The sequence below is a fragment of the Camponotus vicinus genome, unplaced genomic scaffold (genome assembly GCF_025532165.1).
Source record: "Camponotus vicinus isolate PSW18456_S1 unplaced genomic scaffold, iyCamVici1.0 SCAF_2, whole genome shotgun sequence".
In the NCBI taxonomy this organism is placed as follows: domain Eukaryota; kingdom Metazoa; phylum Arthropoda; class Insecta; order Hymenoptera; family Formicidae; genus Camponotus; species Camponotus vicinus.
Genome location: NW_028141956.1, coordinates 16,488,611 through 16,510,884, shown reverse-complemented (window position 1 = coordinate 16,510,884; position 22,274 = coordinate 16,488,611). Strand labels below are relative to the sequence as shown.

Here is a 22,274-nt window from a genome sequence, read left to right as displayed (position 1 = left end):
CGTTACATGTAGAAAAGCTTCATAGGACAAAGTCTAACATAGGTAAGTATAAGATATTATTTTATGTCTACAATTTTATTCAAATTTGTTATTCTCAACAATTTAATATTATTTTACAATCATTAATCACACAATTATACTCTAAAAATATACAGGATTACGCTAATATCACGTGCAATCTATAAATTGCTTGCATTTAAGAGTGCATATGTGATTGTTTACTTGTGTAATAGATAAGATAATAATTATTAAGATTTCTTAAAAGAATGAAGAAACATGATACGTCTCTTTTGGAGATATATTTAATTGATTGTTAATAAAATTTACTTTAAAAAATATCCCCAATTATACCTAGAACGCAATGTCACAAAGAGTTATCACTATATGCAAAACAAATTACTGATATATAATTGTTATTAGTAATTGCACAATTTTATGCGTTCAAAATAAGTACTCATGTACGAAGTCACGTAAGCTTATTAACCCCTTCACTATCAAGCGAAAAGAAATTTTCCGTGCCAAAAGTGTGTTGAAGAAAAAAGTTTTTAAAATTGCATGAATACGTCTGTATAAATATTATTGAGGTCGCCGAATCCGAATCTGAAGCCAGAATTACAAAATTCAAAATGGTGAATCCAATATGGCGGATTAAAATTCAAAATAATTTTGGATTTCAGTAAAAATGTGTATTATTTTTGGGGTTGCAAAATCCAAATCTAATATCAGATTTTCCAAATTGAAAATGGCAAATTCAATATGGCGGACCAGAGTTCGAACAAATAGTTGACATACACAAAGGTTGTATATTTTTCTCTTCAATTATTTTTAAATCCCGCTCTCTGCCGAACCCAGAGTCACGAATCGAGGACGTGGCGGTTATTGACTCCGTTTTTTCATTTTTTTTATTTCTTGAAAACTGGTATACGTTTCCACCTCTGTGCAAACAGCTTGATTTGATAATTCGTGACTCTGGATTCGGCAGATAGCGGGATTTATAAGTAATTGAAGAAAAAAGTGTACATCTTTTATGTATGGCAACTATTTGTTCTGGTCCGCCATATTAAATTTGCAATTTTTAATTTGGAAAATCTGATATTAGATTCGAATTCGGCGACCCCAAAAACGATGAGAAACCCATTTTTATTCAAACCCAAAATTATTTTGAATTTTGATCCGCCATTTTGAAGTTCGAAATTCTGATTTCAGATTCGAATTCAGCGACCTCAGAAACCTTAAAATACCCAAGGACAACCAAATCGTAATAACATACAGTAATAACATGTTTTTTTCAAGATGCCCCTATAGAGGTCATGAAGCAAAAGTGGGACGAATTTTTTTGGCCCCTATAGAGGTCACTGACAGTAAAGGGGTTAATAACTTATTATTTTTAATATTCTATCAACATATCGTTATTTTTCATCTAATTAATTTACACCTTTTTAATTATATATAATTAATATTTAATTATATTCTTGCATTAATTTTTTGATAAAGCATATTTCGAGGTTTGTCTTTAATAGTACGTAATGTTAAAAAGCTTTGTAAATATTGTACTACTAATAGATTATGTTACAATGTAAGATTAGATAGATTCTCAAATACGTTTATGTTATCACGTCAGCTGTAATCAGCTAAAGAAAATTAGTTATCACATGTTAATATATTTCGAATGTGTTTCTCTATTTATAATAGAGAATATTTATAATTAATTTTTACATAATTTATTACATAATTAATTATATTAATTTTGATATATTTAAAAGAATTAATATTCTATTTTGTTAAAAGCCAAATATAATAATTTCATTTTATTTATATTACACACATAACATCACGTTTATTATACTTTACTTGTTCGAAATATTATTGACGACGAAAAGATATAAATTTATATAATTATTAAAGAATCTATTGATATCAGATTTCCATATTGATTAGTCTTAAATTGACTCCAATACTTGTTTCGAATTTTATACTCGTGAACTACACTTGTATAGTGAAATATGTGATATTTTACTGTCTCGTTACGGTTTGATTATTGCATCGTGTAATTGTAATCAATTATGTAATCGTACAAGTCTAGTAAGCCGTCTATCATACGGGCACGATATTCCGGTACTTCCTTGAATTGTCCGCAAATGAGAGGCGTTCTATCAACATACAAAATGTTCTCGAGGTGCTCCGGCTCCTCGCTAAAATACTTACTAGCTGCCTCAGGCTTCAGCAACATGATCGGTGTGTTGAGGATACCATGAATTATGCACATAATGCGTAAATCTTGGATAGACTCGACAAATTCGTCCCAAGAAAAAATATCTGATATGTTCAGATCAGCCTCCTTCATGACGATCGCCATGGAATCATAATAGATTCTGAAAAGCGTCTCATTATGTTTCTCTCGTAGCTTTCGTGTTGTCGTGAACTGAAGGAAGCACAATATGTCGTGCGCTGGTGGATTGTATCTGCATTAAAATAAGAAAAGACAGATATGAATCTTATTTCCTATCATATATGTAAATATATTAATTTTTTTAGTTACAATAAATTTTAATTACAATAAATTTGAAAAAAATCACACACAATTACCTTGCCAGTTGGAAGTCAATGAGGCAGCATTCAATAGGTTTCTTATCGGCATCATATTTAAACAGTACATTGTTCGCCCATAGATCACCATGGCATAGTACATTCTTATGTTTTATCGACGGCGATAGTTTGTCCATGTGATCTACGCACAATTTCACGATTTTCTCCTTGAAGTTACTGCGCTGATCATCGTTCAATCTGGGCAATAAGTCGATCATTGAGACAGTGCCTTTTACAGAAGCATCGAACATCGCCTTCGCCCTGTCATCTGCAGGCCAGAGAGTTTCCTGCATGCAGTGAGAGAATTCGTCGTGCAAAGTTTTCTTGTATTGTTGTTCAAAGATGAAAGACTTTGCGTGGAACTTGGCGAGCGTCTTCATCAGGATCTCGCAGTGCTCGAAATCAAAAGGCGTGGACTTGTCAGTCATCATATAACCACTGTGAGCCATATCCTCGAGGACGATAACGTCGTTTTCGATCCCGAGGAAGCATTCTGGAATGTAGCTCTTATCGAGATCGTTCAACATCTCCGGAAATACAGTGGTATAGAGAGCAACTTCCTTTTTGAATGTACCATATAACTGAGAATGGTTGTACAGCGGACTGTTGACCGGTGGTGGTATCTTGGTGAAGAAATTAATGCTCTTCGTCTCAAACGGTGACTTCGCTACAATGGCTTTCAATTTGAAGTATTGACCCATGTAACCATTTACCTCATTTATCGGCACGATTTCGTAATTTATTAATGAGAAGTCGTCCATCGCGTCTTGTTGCAATTTCTTGCGAATTATTTCAAAGCATTGCTCATCCTGAAGGATTTTCTGTATCTCGACTTCGCACATTGTCTTTTACAAGTTAATATCCGAAAAATAAGAATATTTTCACTTTTTTTATCGAACTATTCTAGATATACCGATTTATTTTATCTTCAAGCTATTTTATATTTCAAGCTTAAATCTGTAGCCTCAGATTCGATTGCAAAGCTGATCGGTATCGCGACGTTATTTATCACGGAGAAACGCGCATTCTTACCGCTAGAAATGTATAATGGTCGGATCGTAAAAAAACATTAAAGAGTATTAATGTCCTGCGCTATCGGTCTAGTCACGCGTTATGCAATTTTACGATATTTTTGACAAACCACAACCTATATCACGTTTCTTTAGACACCACGCAGATATTATTTGTCTCGCACGATTTCATGCGCTGACACGATGTTCGCAAGACATGTCATCTGATTCAAAGGATTCAGGTACTTTTATATATTCGCGAAGAGATTCACCACGTGCAAGATAAAAGATCGCATGAATATTGCTATTTTTTCCTTTATTGGTGTTGATTGAAGCTAATATTAGATATGTTGCATATGACACATTCTGTATAACACTGCAAAATTGAATAATGACTTTTTATTGGCATTCTTAATATGGATCTATAACCATGTATACATAGTGAAGTGTCATTGGCGAATAAGAGCATTATTACAGTCACGCTTTTTTTTATGTTTTTAAATTTATATTCTTAAATTATATAAAATGTTACATCTAATATTAAGAAAAACATCATAAAAAATTTTAAAATTAAAATTAAAAAAAGATTTTATATTTTATATTTATATTATATAAAGAGATATAATAAGCGAAGAGGTCTTGGAAATAACGCAACATTTTTTTACTTTATTGTTTTCAAATTAAGCATCAAGCATTCTACGTTAAATAAGTAGGATAACAAAGAAATACATATAAAAGTGATGGTAATAAAATATGTATCTTTTATAAATATTTTTTTACTTAACAATTTATTGAGTTTATGTTGTGGTATTTTGTAAATAAATTGTTGAGAAATAGTGCATACGCCTATGGATGAGAGCAGATGTTTGAATAGATGATGCGTTTTCAACTTATTAACATATACATATATATATATATATATATATATATATACATATATATATATTGTACATATATACTTATCATCGTGTCGTACTTACATATGCACTGAATAAGAAAAAACCCACGTGCTGCACGTGCCACAAACCAATAACTTTTCTGATGTACTTTAGCGAATTTTTAATAGATCACGTTATATGATGTAAGAATTCGAAATTAAGTATTGTAGTAGTATAAAGTAGTATTGTAGTATCAACCGCGTTGACATTTCAATCAATTGGATAGATTATTTATTGCTCTTTTATTAGCTTTTTATTTGATCAATTATTAGATAAATAAAACAACTTTATCAAACAAGATATATCTATAAATATCTAATAATATTCTAAAAAAATATTGATAAGTAAATTAATAATTAATGAAAGATTAATTAATTATTAGATTACTTATTTTTTGCTTTGAAGAAAATTTATAATTTATTAAAAATTTATAATTATGATTTACGTCTAATATTTTAATTGTAATTATATAATACTCGGATTTATAATATTTTATTATATGTATATGTTTCCCGAAAATATATAAATTGCTCAAAAGTAATTTATTTATACTTTTTAATAGTCATCTAAGTAAATTTATATCCTTCAAAAGATTACATAAATACAAATATGAGCAAACAGATATGTCAAAATGCAAGAAACTTTGAACAAATTAATTATCAGATTTTAATCATTTATTAGAATATTGAAACCATCGTGAAAATTATATACAAATTTCGTCAATTAAAAAATCACTTTAACACAATTTCTAAAATATAAATTTCCAGTACACAATTTTCTGGTTGACATTAAATCAGTTGATTCTAGTGACATACTTTATTCTCAATAGGCAATAGAGAATAGAATAGAGAATAGACAATTGTTTCATTAATTCAACCTTTTGACTTCTTATGGTCACGCTATATTTTTAACCATTTATTTTCTTGTTAGCTGAGGGGACAGCTTATCGTTTCTCATATTTTGCGTAAATTAAAAAGCTTTTGAAGAGATAGAAGATGACGGATAGGAAAAGGTATTCTGGCGTAAGAGGATTATCGACGTATTTTGATCTCTGACGATGACGAAGAAACGTACAATATTTAAACAATTCCTTTCTGTGAAATTTTTTTAATTTGTACTTACTGAAGGAAAATGATGTAAAAACAAAATAATATACTGCAAAAATAAAATAATGTAAAAATAAAGACAGTTTTTTTAAATTATACATTTATTAAACAACTTATACAATATCTTAAGATAAGTAAAGCAACTTACACAATATTTTAAGATAAGTAAAGCACACACAGCTAAGATAAGTAGAAGTTAGCAAAAAATAAATCTATATTAATGCATGACCATAGGATGGTCATCTTTATGAAGATAGAAGTGCGAAGTGGACTTTGCATAGCAATTAAGAGCGTCTGTGAGCGATAATTTCAAATTTTCCGTAGTTTATTTTCCTTTATTACATTTTCATGAATACTTGTTATTAAGTGCTTTAGATAAATAGTCTGCGATGTCTCGTATTCATCCAAAACTTGCCATGATAAGCATAATATAACCCTATATAATAAGACGCAAGTGTCAGTAATATATGGCGCAATATTTAACTGATAAGATGAACAATAATAATTGCATTGGATCTCGGAAACATTAAAAAATACTATTATTTTTTATATTCATATGCTAGTAAAAAATAATATACGTTCTTAATTTTTTAATCATTAACTTGTCAAACTAAGTATTTTTGGAAAGAAGAAAAAACTCTAGAATTTTAAGCAGACAATAATAATATTCGTAAAAATAATTGTATATATTAGTATTTAATGTAAACTTTAACATAATATATTTGAATATTTTCAAATAAATTATAACTGCAGTTATGATTCTCACACATGTGTGAGAACAGTAAATTATTGCATTTTTATAAGAATCTAGAAAATCAAGTTGACATATCGTGCAAAAAGTCGTCTCTAAGAAACGATGAAGAGAAACTAGAATAAGTTTTTTTGTTTGTGCGTGTACAGTGTCCATATATAATCGATATGTCATAGGTCAAACCGATGAGATATCATTTGCAGTTCTCGACGTGCAGTCAACGGCGCGATCTTCGGTCGGAAGGCCAAGTTTTCTGCCGTCTTGTTGGTTACAGGACTCGTAAGAGAGAGTTGGCTGCATTACACAATAATTATAAAAAAATCTTCAGATCATATTCCTTGCAGCTTCAGCTTTATCCTCAGGTAAGAAAGTTTAATAACATCCGTAATCTCCGCCGATCAGAATCTACTCCGGATTTGTGTGACTGACGTCGCGACGTTCTTTTTATGAACTTGTGTATTTCTGTATACATATATATATTTGTGTTTGTATGAATGTCTCAACACGATTATATAATTATTAATTAGAATGTGTAAATGATTATATAGTTATTAGTTAGAATCAAAAACAAAGTAAAAAAGAAGGAAGCATCTGTGCGATTTGTGCAAGAAATAGCATAATTGATGAGCCCTCGAGAGAAAAAAAAGGAAAAAGCATGAGATAATGAATTAAGTAATTTATCGCATTATTTATTCTGATCAATAACAAGTATAATCGATAATGTATAGTTATATTAGAATTAGACGGATTAGAATTTAACATTAGAGACAATAATAATAGTATCTATTCCAAACGATAAAATGAAAACAACAAGAATATTAAACTAAATAAACAAATAGCTAAATAGATACGTCACACTTATTTAAAAAATAAGAAATTTCGAATCAAATTTAGTAAGTCGTGACAAACACAATTGCTGCATATGCATAGGAAGTTTGACCTTTGCGGGAAAGCATGTCATATAATCATTCGCAGATTTCACCGGAGATAGTTTCTTCTTCCAGACATCCATCATTCTCAAATAGCTATAATAAACTGCAGGTGAAAGTAATTCCATACACACTAAAAGTTTCGATTGACTCTTGCTAATGAGTTTAACGAATTTATTTTTACATCTTATTGCCAAGTCCATCTACAGTCTACTTGTCAAATTGTTTCAATTCATCGTTTTAATTCGGCATTTAATTCAATTAAGAGATTTGATGCTCGCAATCGAGAAATGTAAAGCTTCGATATTAACTGCGAAACAAAATCTCCTTTTACTATCCTCTTCTCAATATGACCTCCCTTATCTGTTCTTCGATGCCAACTGGTTTTTTTTTTAAAGAACGTATAATTCCATTTACATTTAAGTCATAATTTATATTTAAACAAAACACATGTTTTTTTCCAACTGATGTATTAGCAATATAATCCATTTTTTATTAACCGCAATAATATTAGTCCGTAATAATATGAAATTTATAATTAAAGGAAAAAAAATAAAATTATTTTTTATCGAGACATCAGTATAAATTAGATGTATTGAACAGAAATTGAATAGAAAGAGAAATATATTGTGTATGAATGTATGTATGAGGAATCAGTTTTAAATTTTGTATAATTTAGTAAATCATATGAATTTCATGATTAATTATTTACTTGTAAAAGAAACATGTTGTTCAAAAATATCGAAGTTTATTGTTGCTTTTTTTCGTGATGCCAATTGTTATTTAAATATGTGCTGTCAATGAGGATCTAATATGGAACAAGATTGTGTAATTTGATGAAATATAATTTGTGTAATTTCGAATATTGAATAAATTAATAATGTATAAAAATTATTTTTGTTTAATTTCATTGTTTTTAAAAAATATAGAAAATTGTGATATACTTCTCTCCAATTTATAACAATATGTAAAAAAATTATCATTGAAAAAATTATATATTTTGATAGTTTTTTTAAATAAAAGAGTATATTAGAAATAGCGTCAAAAAATTGAGGTATTATTTGGACAAATTTAATATTATATTTCTTAATAACGAGTCGTTAAAAATAAAATGAAATATAATAACGACATTTATATATAAACTTCATAATGACTGAAGAAGTAAGAAAAATGTTAAGAAATAGTCTTAAGCATTTTTTATGTATGTAATTAAAAATTGCTTAATAGATGTTAATTATGAAAAATTATTATAATAAATCTTTTATATATATATATATATATATATATATATATATATATATATATATAATAAACAACAAAATAAACATAATAAAAAATAAAACAATTGAAATGTATAAATAACACGCATAAAATGAATTGTATGTTAATTATATTTTCTGCGCTTGTTTACCAATCTAATTTAACTATCAATTGGCACTAATTTAACTTATCAATTGTTAATTTGCAGTAATTATAATATGGCACGAGTAGACGTGAGAAGACGGCATTCGGATTTGCCGCAATTTGAATCTGTTGCCAGAATTTCGAGTCTTCCCATGGTGGAAAGCGGTATATATATTGCTGGTAATGTGTATAGAAAAATAAAGGTAATAAAAATTATATTACATGTTATAAAGAAATCATTTGTCATTAAGAAACTGATAAATCTCGCTTTTGAAGATATAAGATTGTGCAAAACTTTTCTCATTGAAAAATGAGCTCATATTAATAAAATATAAATTATAAATAAAATATAAATAATTAATAATTAAATTAAATATCCTAATATAAAATATCTTTTTTCCAACTTGGCTAGAGCACCATTTCTTTTATTATAGCGCTCAAATTCTTTAATGAATTGGAGCTTGGATACTGCGGAGCAGTCATTAGCGATTGCAACGACAACGGCAAGACCAGCGATTTTCGCGTTCAATGGACCAATTACATCAATCGATCAGCTATTGTGCAAAGGTATCGATATTGTTGAACAAAGAGTACCAGCTGTACATCTTCCTCCTCATCTTGTAAGTTTTCAAATTCCTTTTTGTAATATAATATTTTTTTGATATGGATATATATACATTTCTGGAGGTATACATATATATAGCGGAGACCGGGGACAAAAGTAACAACGTCATGAAAGTAACAAGCCTCGTAATAAACTACACAATATGTTGAATAATTTGTACTATACAGGGTGAGTTTTTTATCTTGAGACATCGAAATATCATTTCGATTTTTTGTAATTACAGCGCCATCTGTCGCGAATCGAAAAAAATTTTTCGGATTAAACTTACGTATTTTTTAATGGAGAATCCGAATCTGCAATAAAAAATAGAGGTTCCTATTTGAAATTTCAGTTTCCCCCCCCACCCCCAGGGGTTGGGGGGGTTAATTTTTGCGAGGTCGGTTTTCCCCCTCGAAAATAAAAAGTTTTTAATACGGACATTTTTTCGTACGATGCGTATTTCTTGAGATATTTCGATGTCTCAAGATAAAAAACTCACCCTGTATAGTCAAACGCGTACGCCCCGATTCTCTTCCTTTTCAGCTAATTGTTGTAGAACGATCGCGCCGGTTGCACATGCAGGAGTGAAATTAGTGTATTTGCATTATTCACCTAAGTATTTCTTGTTTTAGTTTTTTTGTATCTATGCCTAATTAAAGTATATATATTGACGTAATTATTTGTCGGTGTATTCTTCTAAAATGTATTCATAAGTTTTTATAGTTGATTTGGCTAAGTCTTGCATCATATTTAGATTATAATGCTTTTATTCTAAAAAATGTGTTTGGGGACAAAAGTAACACGACACTCTGTGGACGAAAGTAACATGTTTCAATGCTTAAAGTATAAGGGCTGGTCATAATAATTGTACCAAAGGCGATTTTTATTACGTATGCCATAATTGTGATTCGGAATAGATACCAATCTCTTTTGTATAAGTAATTATCATATAATTTTTACATTATTATTTAGAATTAAACTATTATTTAGACTTAAAAAAGTACAAAACTGGTATGATATTAAGTATAATTATTTTATGATATTACTTATAATTATTTTGCTTAACAAAGATTATTTCTTTTAAGTTTTTTAAAGATGATAAAAATAAATATTTATTTTATTTTTTATTTTAATATAATATAATACACAAAAAAAATTTATAATAAAAGTTATCTTGCTGAAGGGGTTATACCTAGCCAGCAAGTCGAAAAAAATTTTTGGGGAATTTAAAAAAAACTGTTAGGTATTTTTATTTCATCGATTCTTTATCATAATATATATCTATCAAAGAAGTTTTCATAATTTTTTCAATTAAAAATATCGAGAAATGTAGGCACAGTAGCTATTTTCCAGAGACATCTTTTTTCGGAAGCGCTTGGCGGTGAGCAAGATTGCTCGGAGCTGGATCATCTGAAATAAAATATTCAAAAGGATTTAGCTTTGGTATGAATTGATCTAGTCGGTGAACGAAGGAATTTTAATTTTGATGAAACCTTTTTTTCTTATTAACAAAAGAACGAAAAGTTTTAACACGAAAAATTCGTATTTTTGCGTCAAACGTCTGTCACATTGTCAAAAATCAATTTTTTGTAAAATCCTTCGTTCACCGACTAGATCAATTCATACGAAAGCTAAATCCTTTTGAATTTTTTATTTCAAATGATCCAGCTCCGAGCAATCTTGCTCACCGCCAAGCGCCTCCGAAAAAAGATGTTTCTGGAAAATAGCTACTGTGCCTACATTTCTCGATATTTTTAATTGAAAAAATTATGAAAACTTCTTTGATATATATATATTATGATAAAGAATCGATGAAATAAAAATACCTAACAGTTTTTTTTTAATTCCTCAAAAATACGTTTTTTTCGACTTGCTGACTAGGTATAACCCCTTAATAAAAGATTATAATAAAAATTGCCTTAAATTGAAAAAAGTCATATTTATTTTATTTTCCCGAAAATAAGAACTAGTACTTTTATCCCCAGACTATGTTACTTTCGTCCCAGGATAAAAGTAACAATCAACGTACTTGCGAAAAGCTGTAGTAGCTCTTTAAATATCTATCATTTGAGATTGAAATATAGGTATAATAATAGAGCAATAAATGGAGTTTTTTAACATATAATCTTTTTCTTTATATCTAACGATAATTAATTAGTGACCTATAATACAAAAAATGTTACTTTTGTCCCCGATCTCTCCTACATATTTTTATAATGGAATATAACTTTATGAGATATAACTATATGCATATATTCATATCAGTAAACAATTATACATATATGTGTTGATATATGTATGTATATATAATTATAACAATATTTATTAACTTATTTATTTATCGTATTGTTATTAATGTACAAAAACTTGTGAATATTAATTTTGAACAAAAGATATTTTAAGAAATAAATAGAAATAAAAATTGTATATGTATTAATTATACATGGCCGATAAAAAGTAAGTAAATAAGTGAGGGTTCTGTAATAGATTTCGCAAGAGTTAGCGAGTTAAGAAAATGATTAATTATTCTGTTGATTAATTTTGATTGAATTATCACATGTTAATACAGCATATGTTTTTTTTTATATTTTACGTTTAAGATGTATTTGAACACGCGAGAATATGTAAATGAGAACATTGTAAAACCGATTCTAAAGCGTGCCGGAAGTGTCAAACAAATTGGTAGTCAAGCTGCCAACGCCGCCGCGGATAGATTGGATGGTGCGCTGACAGTTGCGGATAAGTATGTGGATCGTTATTTGCCGGGAGATTCAACTGATAAAGTTATAGATGGTAAGATTTTTGCATACGCCGGTAATAAGCCTAAATAGATTGCCATAAAATTCTGTGAAATTTTATACATATATTATAATATTATAATATATATTTAATATATTATATTTAATATATCTTAAATATATTATAATATATTATATTTTTTAGATATATTTTTCATTGCGTTTTGCACTCGCGTATTGCATAGAATTGAGCAGTATATAACGATAGTATTATATTACAATTTATTAATTAATTAGCAATAAATGTTTCAATAATTTATTTTTCAGAGGTCGGTCCTACTGAATCGGTAAGCAAAACGACACGAACTATCAAACATGGCGCAAGATTTTCGCGTAAATTACAAAAGAGATTAACGCAACGCACTTTGGCCGAAGCACGTGCGCTTAAAGAACAAGGAACAGAATGCATTCATGTGCTTTTATACGTGGTAGAATTGGTAAGACTCGACATTTAATCAATTTATAATTTGTCTATTCACATAATAATTAAAAATAATTAGAAATAATTAGAGAAATTTCATCATTTACATAAATACTATACATTTGGTAATCGTTATAATTACACATTATTACATTATACATTACACATTATTGCATTATATTGCATAGAAACTCTTTTTCGCTTTTTAACAGTATATTTAAACTTTAATCACATATATTTATCACAACTGCGATAAGAAAAATGTTATTTATGCTAAATAAATTGCTGATTCGTAAAAATATTGCCGCGACAGTTAATTTAAAGACGAAAACGTTGATTAAATAAATGATTCATTTATTGATGCGCTCTGTGCCCGAAAAAGAAGTTATAAATATATAACATGTTTGATAACCATATAACTTTTTAATTAAGATAAATTTCCTTATGATGTGTTTAGAATATTTTGATTCTAGATTAAAAAAAAATATTTTAATATACTATATGATTATAAATACGTATATACACACAAATAATAAAATTATGCGTTTAAAAAAATAAAATTCTGTAATATTCAGAAATTCTGCCTTGCATATTCTTTCTCATCGTAAAAATCAGAAATAATTTTCTAAAATTTGAATAAAAGTACGCTTTGATAGATAAAACTACTGAAATAGACATATGGCTGAGATCACGAAAACATCCAGTGATCACATATAGTAAATACACTCAGTTCCAAAAAAAGCGGTACACTTGAAATTTGGAAAAAAGTCACCAAATTTCAAATGACGATAACTTTGTAAATAATAAAGATAGAAAGGTCTATATAAAATGAAAATAAAGTTTGAAATCTCTACTTTAAAACTAGGTTCTCCGAAATGTTGCGAGATAACATTTTTAAAAATAATGACGAAACGAGAACATGCAAAATTGAAAAATAATTGTTTGAGTTTGCCATAACACGTGGCGAGAATCAAATGTCGCAGGTCAATGGGGTTAAAAACATATGATAGTACAGAGATTCCTCTTTAAAATGCTTTTTTGTTCATCTCGATATGATGATTTTTCGCCGAGTTATACGCATTTGAAGAAAAAAGCGGCTTTTTTCTTCAAATGCGTATAACTCGGCAAAAAATCATCGTATCGAGTATTTACATCATTGAATATCTATCTGAAACTTGTCTCATCGGAAATATTTTCTGTACTGTGATTACTGTGTTCTCGTGATCTTGTTCCTACATATCTATGTAATACATATCTCTCCCGCGAGACGCGCACCCACTTATCGTAAATCATATGCATATTGAGTAACAATCGTAATATGCGTAGATAGCCACAGATCCAAAATTAGCGCTAAAAAAGGCCAAGGCGTTATGGGCCACATTGAGTCTACCTGAGCCCGAAAATCAGGCACGTCCAACCACGCTCGAACAATTGCTAGTACTTCTGACACGTGAATCCTCACGACGCATAGTGCATCTAGTGAATGGCACGACGGCGTTGGCGGTTAAAGCCCCACGACGTTTGGGTCGTCTACTTGCTCGGCTTTCCCATCAACTGCTTGCTATCGCCGATGCCTCATTGAAGGTTACATCAATTTCACATTAATTCAATTGAAATCATTGCATTTGCGTTAACTCAATCAATTATAAAATGCAATAATTTTGATGTGCACAAAAAGAAGTTATGTTATTGTCTCTCGCGATCGCATACTTCTTGAACTAATCGTAAGAAAAATGATGCACACTTTAATAAAATATCTCTATTAAGTATCTTAGTGGAGTATACCTTAACTAAAGTACTTTTATATCATGCATGTGAATTTTTAGATGACACCACTTATAAATAAAAACAAAGAAACGGCGAAAGAACAAATATCCGTTATACGTTCTGCTATTGAGAAGTTGAACTCAACTGCGAGTTTACTATTGGTATGTACATACTAATTATATAATATTAATATATGAATATATATAACATAAATATATATAATATAAATTTTTGATTAATTTATTTTATTAATATATTATTATAAGTATTGAAAATTTCCTACACATGAAATTTAATGTATATATATAAAATGAACTCTCGATATAGACAAATTTTTCTTCCTACCCTTGTAGGAAAAATTTGCTGCGTTCTTGGCTGGTCGTCCCAGCCTTCAGAAGGTACACGTACAAAACCAGCAGAACCACAGCAACTATATGTCGGTGTCTTCCAGTCCCCCAGTAAATGGTATCGAGTAACGAACGAGTCTCGCCTGAAAACTGCTACGTGCGGCTTTCTTCCGTTCCGGTATGGTTTTCAATTACAAGGTTAAAGATATGTGAATAGAAATCACGCCGCGCGTGAGCTGCTGCTCGCTGATTAATATAATGTTCCATCGATCGTGGTTACATCATTATCTTTACGAGGTAGACTTTTACATGTCTATACTCAATAATCCAAACAAATATATCTTATCACTAGCACAATGTATCCGTGCCGTGCTTATACTGTGCCTTTTTAGTTACATTATTTCGTTGCACGATAATTAAGTACGAATGATGAAATAAAGATCCGTTTTAATTAATCATAATGGCAGGCTGCCTCTTTTTTCCTTCCTATTTATTCTTTCAAACATTTAAGATAAAAAATAATTCTTTATTCAATAAATAAATAAAAATTTAATTAAACGTACATCCAAGATTTTAGATTTTAATTTCTCATAAAATTATTTTTAAAAGAATTTATATACATTTCTATCTATCATTATATAAATATCTTTTATTTTTTTATCTTATTCAATTAAGTATAATATTCAAAAAGTAGGCAATAATTATCAAATTACAATTACAATTACTCACATGATTTGAATACAGATAATACGCGTCGATTATTTTTTGCACATTATTTAAATCATGGACTTTGAAATTCAGGGTCGAGATATTTACATACACATGCACACACATACACACATACATATTAGTATATCTCGCGGTTTTCACTACTCTTTAGATTCCTTTCTAGTGAAAGTGGAGAAATCTTAAGCAGTTGTAGAATTTTTATCTCGATCTTCCTGTTGTTCAAACAACTTGTAAATACATACTTTCGATGTACACTCGGCAACAGCATGCCTTAACACATGAATTTAAGCACATATCACATATGGAAAATATATGGAAAATACATGTTGTGTGTATATGCTCTGATATATGCATTTACATATTAACACATTCCTTCATTAATGTATGTCAACATAATAATTGTAATAACAGTATTTAATTAAAACACAATTGACATTTCATTTGCTGAGTATAAATCAAAATGTCAATTGTGTTTTAATTAATTACTATTATTACAATTATTATGTTGACATATATTAATTTTAGAAAGTAATATTTGTTTTTTACGATTTTTTGATTAAATATCATTAATAATTTCATCTAAATAATATTGCATCAATATTAAAAGTATGCACATATTATATACAAAATATGAGTATATAATTATGTTACAATGTAATAATAATATGCATATATATTTAAATGCTCCGATATCCCTGACATCGGAAAATATGTTTTGAAGAGAGATTTTTATATACGCACATTTGTATATAAAATAATATTTCTCTCCTTAATATTTTAAGATTTTTTAATGTTATAAAGTGTTATAAAATACTATAAAATGTGTGCATATATTAAAAAATGTCTCATGTGCTAATTAAATAATACTTATAATATTCTATATTTATAATAACATTTATTTTATATAGTTCATTTCCACACATTCACATTAATATACAACGAAAATGCAAGATTCTCGAAAGAATGACCTAAATGATTAAAATAGACGAACGAAATGTATTATATTTGCAATTCTTGATGTATTACGCAAAAGCTTATCTATATAAATCGTACTGTCTAGACAAAATGTTTATAAACTTTGGAATTTAATCGACAAAGTTGATTACGAGAATGATGACAATTTAATTTAATTAAATCGTTTCTTACGCGCGTGAAATCCTGATGACAAATATTTTAACCTTGAATTGGTTACTCAGATAAATTATGACTATAGTTTAATAATAATATAATAATAATACAAAAAATTAATTAGAATTAATGATATAAATTAGAATTAATGATTTTTTCAGTTTACTGATTATTTTTTTACATTAAATTATATATGTGTTTTATAATTTAAGAAAATTATATTCTGATAAAGTTTATTAATTATATTATGATTAAATATTATGATTAAATTGGTATTATAATAATTATTGTTATCATGAAAAGCGCAGTAAAAGAAATATATAAATATTAAAATTTATATAAAATTTATATATATATATATATATATATATATATATATAAATAATATGTATTTCCACACATTTTCTTAATTCTTAAATCAATTTTTAACTCAGATTATGTGAAATGTCATTTGAAACTCAAATGATAATATAATTCAGGTGACATTTTAATACAAATTTTTCAAAAACTGGCTTATAGTTTTATTCTAACAATTATGTTTATTAGAAGTAATATAATTTCTAATTTTATATTGCGTAATATTATACATTCATGATTGCATCAATAGTAAAAAAATAAAATTATAATTTTCAAAATAAAATATTTCAGGTTTTTGTGATTTAATCCTTTAAAAGAGAATATTTTTTACGTCAAGATAATGTATTCTTAGTGAAATCCGGATGTGAATTCTTCTGATAATTTTAAAACATTTTATGTGCCATACAATCGCGCCAGTCACGATAACACAGGCATGATCTAACGATGTAGATGAATCGGACTTTGCACAGACGCATAGGTGACTGGGACGCGCTGAGAAACTTTGTTTTCTCTTCATTTTATACATGGAAATATGATGCATATTACATGGAAGTAAGGAAAAGCATAAAGGTGGAATATTTTCATTATTTCATAAGTTTAAAGACACATCAATTACTTTTCACATACTTTTCATTATAATTCATAACTTATAATTCATTATAGTTCATTATAATTCATAACTTATTCGCGTAAAAATTATAAGATGTATTAAGATATATCTTTTGGTTAATTATTAAAAAATATATTTTATATTGATTTAAGTTAATTGATATTAATATTTTATTAATTAATTTTAAATACAGATATAATACATATAAAACATATAAGTACATATATTAATATTTTATTAATTAATTTTAAATACAGATATAATACATATAAAACATATAAGTAAAAAGGACCACTTTTGAAAAATTTTATTTTCTATGGCTGATATATTATTCTATACAATTTACTACTATATGCGTATTCTACTTCTTCTAAAAAAAGTGATATATTATCTAGCCACGATCGAATGGTGCAATTGAATACAATTATAAGTTGAGGCTGAATGTTATAAATATGTAAAATTAATTGAAGATCTTTATATGTAAAAATTATTAAAGGTTTTTATATAAAGGAAACTTCAAAAACTTTATTAAAAATATCTATATTATTTTTTGTTTAAAATATCATATATGTATGGTAGTTGTAACATATTATTAATCAATAGAAATTGGAATTTGTCAACAAAGAAAAAAAAATTTTATTATTGTAATAAAATAAAAAACGCACTACAATTTTTTTTTCACTACCCTTTAGAAACGGTTTTCGCTTTTTCGAAAGAGAATGCTAGCACATTCAGAAGGAATGTAGAAGGTTTCAGAAAAGTATTAATAATCTGATCTAATGAGAAATTCTCTATTATATGCAATCTAATGAAATTTTCTATCTGGAAGAGGCAGTTACATATGTCGTACTTTGCTCAGTCAGTTATTGGCTCATTCAAACCGCGTTTACTGCGCAAGAGATTCTCCACATTATAAGCCATTCACCATACCATACGTGACCAACGGCAGCATTCGTATTCCAGTATCAGACAATATCAGACGCGTTCGGGACCTACGCCGGTGAACTATCACACTCTGATCGAGGTAGCGATTATTTGAAACGGTAAGTACTATTTTTAGCAATAGTGACCTTTAATACCTTCAATTATCAAAATCTTATTTCTGGACAGTAGAAACAATTCTATATAATAAATCCTTACAATTAGATTTATGAAAAATTTTCAATTAAAATATATGAGAGAAATCGTGTTTATTAATTATGTGTTTTTATATATTATTGAAAAACTCGTACGTTATTTATAAACAGTTACGTATATCATGTCACTTTATTATTACGCATTTAATTATTACAATGTTAAATTTAATAAAATGATTCAAAATAATTATATATATAATGTATATTCACGGTCATCAACTTACAATCACAATGGATATATCTAGAGTCTATTGATCTGTCAAGGATATTGTGTCGAATTCGAAAATATTATGTTTTATATATATATTGTATCGAATTCGAAAATATTATGTTTTATATATATATATATATATATATATATATTCAAAAATGTTTCTATATTTATATTTCCGTTTGCTTATCTTTCGATTCTTTCTCTTTATAAAGAAACATTTTACTTTGTAAAATAGTCATATTTACTCGATTTAAAAAAAAAGATTTAATTTACTCTAAAATGAGTTACTGCATACACATACTTTATATTTCTATAATATTAATCTTAAACTAAAATACTAATTTTAAACATTTTCTCGAATTAAGATCAATATGCTAAATCACTTTTATAAAATTTGTTTCAACAGATATTTTTCGTATATCGTGTGATAACTGTGCTAAAGCATGGCGACAGAAATAGCGCAACTTCTTCATCTAAAGGCCTTTGATCGTGTCTTGGAATTACCCACTGTTGAATTGGCATTGGTCAAATCCGCAGAGACTTATTTCAGGGTAAAAGATTCGAATCAGCTAGTGCACTGGGCATTCACCATTGCTGAGATGTCACTTAATGCCGCGTCAAAACCGGCAGTATTTATGATGCCTATAGCCGTGCCTATAGCAAAGATGCTTGAGAGTCCTATAAACTTCGTCGATTATACATTATGTTTTGGTCTCGACAAGATTGAAGAAAAAGTACCGCTAGTGAAGGAAAAACCTGAAGAGGTATGAATTTTAATTTATTCAAATATTTATTCGTCTAAAAACACATAATTTTAACGTATTTAAACAGGTTTTTTCGAAACACCATCACAAAAGTAAAATATGTACTATTTATATTTATATTCACTATATTTCTTCAGATCTTGAAGAAAGCGACATTGAGTATTTCGTATATAAATGATTTAATTATCGCACAAGCAACAAATGTGCGAGACATCAGCTGGAATAAAGCCAACCAAATTCTCGATACGCATTATGGCATTGTGGCTGTGAGAGGTTTAGATAGCACGGCTGTTGTCGTTGATAAGCTTATTGACAAATTTTTCCCCGCAACAGAAGAAGAAAATGAGCAAGGTAAACCATGTATATTTTTAGTTTCTCGATAATTTAAAACAAAAATTTATCTAAACTATATCGAATAATACATTGTAAGTGCAAATTAATTGAATTCCTCTGTTCTTGATGTATTAGATTGTTACAATCTCAATATATTAATATTACAATCAATAAAAAGAAATATAGTGTAATGAAAGTTTTCGTGCGTCAGCGAGAAAGTTAGTGAAAGCTAACACAACATTAAGAGTTTATAGTCGTGTTGTAATTTATTATTTATTATGCTATTGTTTTTTTTATTCTAATTAAAGTTTAATATTAATTTTTTCATACATAAATTGTTTCATGCTTCAACAATAGATTTTTTACATTAGCAAATTTTTACATTACAACAAATCTTTATTTTCCCGTTTTGTAATTAATCATCAAGATTTGAATTTATTGCATAACTGGCATATTTTCTAGTATCTAGAAGTTTTATATTATATATATATATATATATATATATATATATATATATGTAATTGTTTTCTTATATTTATATTTTGTTATATTCTATAAAATAATCAAATGGAATTGAAAATCTCAGTTTGGATTAGCGCTAAATATGTACAACAAGAATACGGATTCAATTTTACAATGCAAATCTTTATGTTATTTCTCTAAATATATTACCTTTATTTTTAAATATTTTTTGCAGAAGAGGACTTGCACTTACAAGAAGAGGACAAATTATTACATACTTTACAAACATTAGGTCACTTGTCCAATAAAGCCGCTCGACGTGTGTATTTTAACATAATACAGCAGTTGAATATTATCAACAAATATGATTTATTAGTAGATTACATCAGCAATTTAGTTAAATTTCTTCGATTTACCAAGTATCTCAACACAGTTGACAAAAAAATACTGCCTGTCAACGACGAAAAAAAAGAAGAATCACAAGAAAAAGAAAAGAATGAATAACTTTAATTTTAAATCTCTTTGATTTTATCTTTTTCAGCTTTTCTGTAAATGATTTTTAAGTCCTAAAATTAGTTTCGTTTATACTTATGTATATTAAAATTAAATATCGCTTATATTTATCTTTCATAATTATGTTTTTATTATCTTCTACAATTAGTTTGTGTATCATTAAAAATTGAATTAATGTACGGCAATATATTTTATTTGCTATTCCTTCATTGGAAGCGATTAAAGTACTAAAATCTGCATCAATAATTGTTAATGCGTACACATTTTTCTACATTGCTCCATAAATATAAAAGTTGAAAAAAATATAATTATAAGATTATAACTGTGAAGTATGAGATTATAGATAAATTTTTTTTTATATTTATATATTTTGTGTATATTCTTTACTCGTGTATATGCAGTATGAAAAAATAATCTCTTATAATCTATAAGATATATAAACTTTTGTGGTCGTTGCCATTAATATTAATTAAAATATATATTTTTTTTACATTATTCATCAACTTAATCAATACAAAAATTAAGTAGTCAGGAAATATTCAGATAATTATTATATTTGGATTTTGATGTATAAATATAACTATATTTTATACACTTTTAAATATTTTATTAATATATTATATATACGTATATACATATATACATATATACATATTATATACATACATATATATTATAAACATAATATTATATTATATATACAGAATGGTTCAGTCGGACATTCAGATATACTGAAATTGCTTAAATTACTACATGATTTTTTTTTAATTATTACTCAAAAAATTCACACATAATTGTTATTACTTTGCATAATGTTATAAGAATATATATAGAGTATATAAAGAGTATATATTTTCTATAAATATAAATACATATTTTGCATATTAATTTTGTATATTAATTTTATATATTGTATTTAAAAATATTATATATATATCAAATAAATGTAACTGCAGTAAAAATTGTGTGCTTCTTGACATTCTTAATCAATACATTTATTCTACAAAGATCTAATCATAATCATAATTTTATTATTATTTTTATTATTATTATTATTTAAATTATATTAATAACAAAGCATTTGTTTTTTTTGAATCTGAAATAATTTACATTCCGAAATAATAAATACAATATTTAAAACGGAGAATATTTTACTTTTTATTATTTTCTTTAATCTTCTAATTCTTTTAATTATTAGAATTATAACAAAAAGCCCTATAATTTGAATCATTTATTCTTACAACAAAAATATAAATAAGTACAATAAAACATTCTAAACATTTATATATTAATTATAATATAATTCTCTCATTAACAATAAATTGTTAAACATTTAGTATTTTAAGAATATACATTATTGCGTATGA

At 27.4% G+C, this 22,274-nt stretch overlaps 2 protein-coding genes across 2 annotated transcripts; one reads left to right on the top strand and one right to left on the bottom strand.

Moving 5' to 3' along the window:
- Positions 1 to 62: 62 nt before the first annotated feature.
- LOC145966812 (uncharacterized) lies at positions 63 to 3,803 on the bottom strand. The gene is made up of 2 exons (XM_083091190.1): positions 2,587 to 3,803; positions 63 to 2,462 (listed from the first exon to the last, which is right to left on the bottom strand). The coding sequence occupies exons 1-2, from the start codon at positions 3,426 to 3,428 to the stop codon at positions 2,036 to 2,038; spliced, it is 1,269 nt and encodes a 422-aa protein (XP_082947316.1). The 5' UTR covers positions 3,429 to 3,803; the 3' UTR covers positions 63 to 2,035.
- A 2,783-nt stretch (positions 3,804 to 6,586) lies between these two features.
- On the top strand, positions 6,587 to 21,019 carry LOC145966422 (lipid storage droplets surface-binding protein 1-like). Its single transcript, XM_083090468.1, has 11 exons — positions 6,587 to 6,753; positions 8,789 to 8,927; positions 9,159 to 9,344; positions 11,929 to 12,121; positions 12,394 to 12,563; positions 13,874 to 14,131; positions 14,374 to 14,475; positions 14,668 to 14,789; positions 19,278 to 19,599; positions 19,737 to 19,950; positions 20,630 to 21,019. The coding sequence occupies exons 2-11, from the start codon at positions 8,799 to 8,801 to the stop codon at positions 20,896 to 20,898; spliced, it is 1,965 nt and encodes a 654-aa protein (XP_082946594.1). The 5' UTR covers positions 6,587 to 6,753; positions 8,789 to 8,798; the 3' UTR covers positions 20,899 to 21,019.
- The last annotated feature ends 1,255 nt before the right edge of the window (positions 21,020 to 22,274 follow it).